The following is a 5032-nucleotide window of genomic DNA, read 5'->3' as shown; positions in this document are numbered from 1 at the left end:
AGTCATCCTCAGTCTCCAGGCGTTGCGCCAGCTCCAAGGCGGCAACCAACTCATTCAGAAGTTTCAACGAGGATAACTGTAGTACACCTATTCACTAGCTTCTTTGCTCCGGCGGTAATGCCTTTTCTTGCGCTATGACGGCTTCTCAGGCGCCCGAGGCGGCCCCGCATCTGGGCCGCCATTCAGCTCGTAAGAAAGATGATGGGGGAAAGAAATCTCGCAAAAAAAGGAAAGTCAACACATGCGAACAAGAGCAGACGTTTCCGTCAGACTCTGACAACGTAGAGAGGGCTCCAACTGGCCTTTCGTCGGATCCCTGTGTCGAGCCTCACAAACCTGCTAAAGTAGATGCAGAGAAACCGCTTACCAAAAAAAAGAAATCCAAAAAAGCGCATGCAGCAACTAAAGAGAAGGATGCTGGAGGTGTAGTGGCCTGTGAGCCAGAGAGCTCACTTGCTGCAGAAGGAACCGACGAAGAGGAAACAGCAGCAGCAACAGCAGAAAAGGAGTCGGCAGAGGCAGGCACCGAAGCAGAAGAAACAGGATCAGAAGACGAACAGGCCGCTTCAGATGCAGAAGAAGCAGCAAATAAGGAAGAAAATGCATCAGAGGTTATTGTGTATAGACAGAATGAAATTATCGATTCATCTCAAAGCTTTAAGGATTTCGCAGCGACACATTTAGACAGAAGGCTTACCAAGGCACTCATTGATGACCTAAAGCTCCAACATCCAACACATGTCCAGTCTAAGGTGACCCAGCTGCTGCTTTCTGCTGCTGATGGTGTAGTGGGGGTAGTTTCTGTTGAAGCTGCTGTGGCTGCTTTCACCTCGTGCTTTCGATGATGCATACTTTTCAGTTGAACAGCAAATCCCAACTTGCACGGAAATATTTTGTAGGAAAGTGTGCACATCTCTGTTTGCAGGGTTAAACAGAAACAGCTGTATTTTCTACTATGTTGATGCTGCACATATTGCTTCATTTATCCTTTCTTCAAGGTGTTTGGTCCTGTGTCACAGGTTATCCCTTTCGCTCTCAACGGCAGAGATTTGTTAATTGAGGGTAGGACGGGCAGCGGAAAAACACTTGCATACGTTTTGCCGTNCTCAACGGCAGAGATTTGTTAATTGAGGGTAGGACGGGCAGCGGAAAAACACTTGCATACGTTTTGCCGTTGCTGCAGCGGCTGCTGCAGTTGCAGCAGCAGCAGCAACAGAGGGGAGAGACTGCCGAGCTTCCCCCCCTCTGTGCTCTGGTCTTGGTTCCGACGAAGGAGCTCTGCATTCAGGTGGGTGTAAACGAAGCACAAGAAGCATAGGCATTGAATATGCGGGGAGAAACCCTTATCATAGAGAGGAACAGGAGAATACGCAGGTAGCAGCATGGTAGCCACCAGTTGAAGTTGTGAAATCTCTGTGGTTTTATGCCGCGAGAGTGCAGTAAAAAAAGCATGAATTCATCTTTTTCGGAATGTATTTACTATACTTGTAAGCCGAAGGTCCAGCCGCTGCTGTTGGCTGTTTTTTTTCACAGGTTTATGATGTTCTGACGTCTCTTCTGAAGTATACTAAGGACGTTGTGACTGTCTCGCATACGGCCAGCCCAGCTGGGGGCCCCGGAAAGCTGTTAGGCCCCCCCACGGTGATGGTNTGACTGTCTCGCATACGGCCAGCCCAGCTGGGGGCCCCGGAAAGCTGTTAGGCCCCCCCACGGTGATGGTGGGGACCCCGACGGGCGTTCTGCAATACTTGGATAGTCTGCGACAGCAACAGCATCGGTTTGATATGCAGTTGTTTTTGGAAATGCTGATCGTCGATGAGGCGGACCTTCTGTTTGCTTTTGGCTTCGAGAAGGATACCAAAAGACTTCTTCAGCTCTTACCATCAACAGCAGCGGGTCACTACCAAACCATCTTAGTCTCTGCAACCCAAAACCAAGAGGTTAGTCCTTGTAAGATAGTATTTCTGGCTATATGAGGGTTTATGTTGCATGACTCATACGCTGGGGTTGCGTGCATGGACTGCGTTTTCTGCAGCTTTCCCAGCTACAGAATTTGATGCTGCACAAGCCGTTGATTATACGAATTGAGGAGGAAGAGGGAACACCGGGAGGTACCGGTGGAGCGAACCCCATTGGCGAGTTCTATTTTCAAGTCCCATCAGAAGCAGAGAAGTGGCTGGTGGCGTATGCATTTCTTCGTCTCGGTCTTGTTCCTCTGAAGTGCCTAGTCTTTTGCAAAGACGTTTCGAAGTAAGTTGCTTAACAAAGTCTAAATGAACTTCTACTAAGCTGTATGATAATGTACAGTCAAAATATGAGATATATATTACACTATTGGTTTTTCCTAGTTATAGACAATATAATACTTTGCAGCCATGAAAGCCTGTTATATATACAAGAAGCTCGTCGAACACTTCATGCGTTAAGTCATTTGCTCTGAATGTCGGACTGCTGCGTTTCCGAATGCACTGAACACCGTTCGTTTCCTCCTTACACCTGCATAATACACTACACTGGAGTGTGTTGTTTCTTATAAACTGCAGTGTATACGCATTGCGCCTCTTCCTTGACCGATTTGGAATTGCCAGCGGCGTCTTAAGTCCTACTTTACCAATAGCGGCTCGCGAGCAACAGATTCAGGTCAGCACAAATCCCCTTGTTCATTTCAACATCTTCTGTTATATCAAAGACTGCAACGGCAACGGTGCTCACACAGAAACATTTTCTGATGTACAAAATTGAAGCTCAATGACGTGTACTAGTTAATTAGCGTTCTACTCAGAAATGCCCTAGAAACCGTATTCCTGCTTGTGCATCCCCATTATACGGGGGCAACGCTCTTCGGTGCGTCTGTTCTTCTTCCTTCAGGCGTTCAATCAAGGCCTTATCGACATTCTGATTACGAATGACGGACAATACATGGAAGAAGACAACCCTCAAACAGAACCAGATGACCCTGAATCTGCTGAGGCTTCTGTGAGTAACCAGCAAACACGAAAACGGCGACGAGAAGACGCATCCAAGGTGAACAAACTTCCTGCGGCCGCATTAAATTGTGAAATGGTTTTGCGCATGTAGCGCTTTTTCCTGGGCGTATGTTACGCCTCTACTTGTTCGCGTAGCAAGAACGCCTCACTGCTCAAAATAATGCCATTTAGCACCGTTTCTGGATCCATTGAATTGGGGACTTGTATGTGGCGCATGCCATTTCATTTGCGTGCTCCAACTCTACCAAAATTCTATTGCATTTGTTTAGAAGGCACATGCTGACTGTGCTTACAGACCAAGGAGGCGGAGTTCGCTGGACATAGAGGTCTCGACCTACAGGGCGTCGCTTGCGTTTTTAATTTCGATGCGCCGAACTCTTTGAAGTCGTATATTCACAGGTCTGCAGGGGCTATCTTAGACCATCGTAGTGTTTGTTCGTGTTTGCTTGCTGCAAGCACACTACGTTGATTTTGTCTCCACCTGGCTCGCTTGGGCGCCCACGACCCTCAGATTTAATGAAGAAACTGTTAATTCCTTGCTATTTTCGCTTGTTGTGACGAACTGCAGAATTGGTCGGACTGGTCGTGGAGGCGCAGCGGGAGTTGCAGTCACTCTTATAGATACATCTCAGGAACAGCAGCAATTTCTTCTGCAACAAATGTTTACCATGAGAAAGGCCACAGGGGCACTAGGGGATAGCAGTGAGTCTATTTCTCGGAATTCGTACAACGCAGTCTCGAGAACGGGGATGTTCCGGTCTCAGAACAGAGCCTTTGTGCTTCTCTGCGTCGATGCTTGTTGGCCAGTGTGGCCGGTTTATATTTTGTTAGTTTTGCTGGTCACGCGCACCAGCATGTTTGTGCTTGTGTATGCCATGGACAAGCATTTGAACACCATAAGAAAACACGATATTTTAGCAATGCGCTCTTGTGTCTTTCTGTTGTTTTTCAGCGCTCACGCCGCTGTCACTGCAACTGCAAGACGTCGAATGCTTCCGCTACAGAGTTGAGGATGTGAGGCGAGGTATCACAAAACGTGCCATTGCTGCGGCTGTTGCACGAGACTTGCAGCAGCAGTTGCTGAATTCAAGGAAGCTTAAGGAGTTTTTTGAAAGGAATCCTAGGGATAGAGAAGTGCTGAAGAGGGCATGCAAACAGCTCAAGGTACAGTGATGTTGCAGTTACGACAGTGCACGAGTCTCTACTTTTCCCCATATCATTCAACACGCGTTGCCGCATCAGCCCTGCTTCGCATCAGATAAAGAATAGCACCATTAGCTACAAGAAGGCCCCTCCCCCTCCGTTCCCCCCTTTAGCACACCTTGCGAAACTTGCTCGACACTTGAGTAGATTTCTTTGATCGGGAGCATTTGACTGGGGTTTGTAACGTGTTTCGTGCTGCAGGAGATGAACGTTTCTAAGGGCACATTGGGGCACTTGCCTGACTATCTTCTTTCTCAGACGCGTCCAACACAAGTGAGTTATCAGGCAAATATCCAGAAGTCGCATTATTCAGCATCCACACTCCAGAGAATGAATATGTATCCCTGTTGGTAGAAAATGTGAATCTCTAATCGGGTGCAATATCCTACTGCTGCGAAATCCCCACTAGATTTGCTGCGTAACAGATGTCTGCATATTTACAAGATGGTGTAAAGGTATACGTGGGAATATTATTATCGTTTGCTCTCTGTATCATTGCTGCCTCAGATGACAGCCATCCAACTCGCGATCCAACAGCAAACAGCTGGAACGGCAGCTACGAAAGGGTCTCATGGTGCTCCTCGCCGCCGCCCAGTCATCGACCCCCTGAAGTCCTTTAAAGCAGCAGTGTAGGTTACTCATGGCTGCGCAGTTCTATAAATCAAATCCCGCTGCAATGTGTGGCGGGCTGGACGTGGGTTTAGTCTGACCGTTCGCACCGCTTAAAATTGTTGGGTGTATGTTGTGGCTTTCCTGTTTCAGGTCCCGGAGCGCTCCCACGGGTAAGCGAAAGGCAAAGAGGCGAGAGATTATAACTCGGCAGTCGCAACTGAATAAAATGC

The 5032-nt window shown here is 47.9% G+C and overlaps 2 protein-coding genes across 2 annotated transcripts; both read left to right on the top strand.

The window, feature by feature from the left end:
* Positions 1-134: 134 nt before the first annotated feature.
* EMH_0063910 (uncharacterized protein) lies at positions 135-1653 on the top strand (the record flags this gene model as incomplete). Its single annotated transcript, XM_013498195.1, is given in 4 exon segments — positions 135-752; positions 1184-1288; positions 1534-1649; position 1653. Coding segments are annotated over 4 exon segments (840 nt in total), but the record flags the coding sequence as incomplete, so codon positions are not given.
* Positions 1654-1715: 62 nt separating this feature from the next.
* Positions 1716-4823, top strand: EMH_0063890 (ATP-dependent nucleolar RNA helicase, putative; the record flags this gene model as incomplete). The annotated part of the gene is made up of 9 exons (XM_013498194.1): positions 1716-1940; positions 2036-2250; positions 2544-2640; positions 2869-2976; positions 3283-3386; positions 3556-3689; positions 3940-4151; positions 4392-4463; positions 4698-4823. 9 exons carry the CDS (start codon positions 1716-1718, stop codon positions 4821-4823), a joined length of 1293 nt encoding a protein of 430 aa, XP_013353648.1.
* Between the last annotated feature and the right edge of the window lie 209 nt (positions 4824-5032).

The sequence above is a fragment of the Eimeria mitis genome, genomic scaffold (genome assembly GCF_000499745.2).
Source record: "Eimeria mitis Houghton genomic scaffold, Emh_scaff3250, whole genome shotgun sequence".
Classification (NCBI taxonomy): Eukaryota; Apicomplexa; class Conoidasida; order Eucoccidiorida; family Eimeriidae; genus Eimeria; species Eimeria mitis.
The sequence above is the reverse complement of the archived record's forward strand: the minus strand, read 5'-3'. Positions and strand labels throughout refer to the sequence as shown.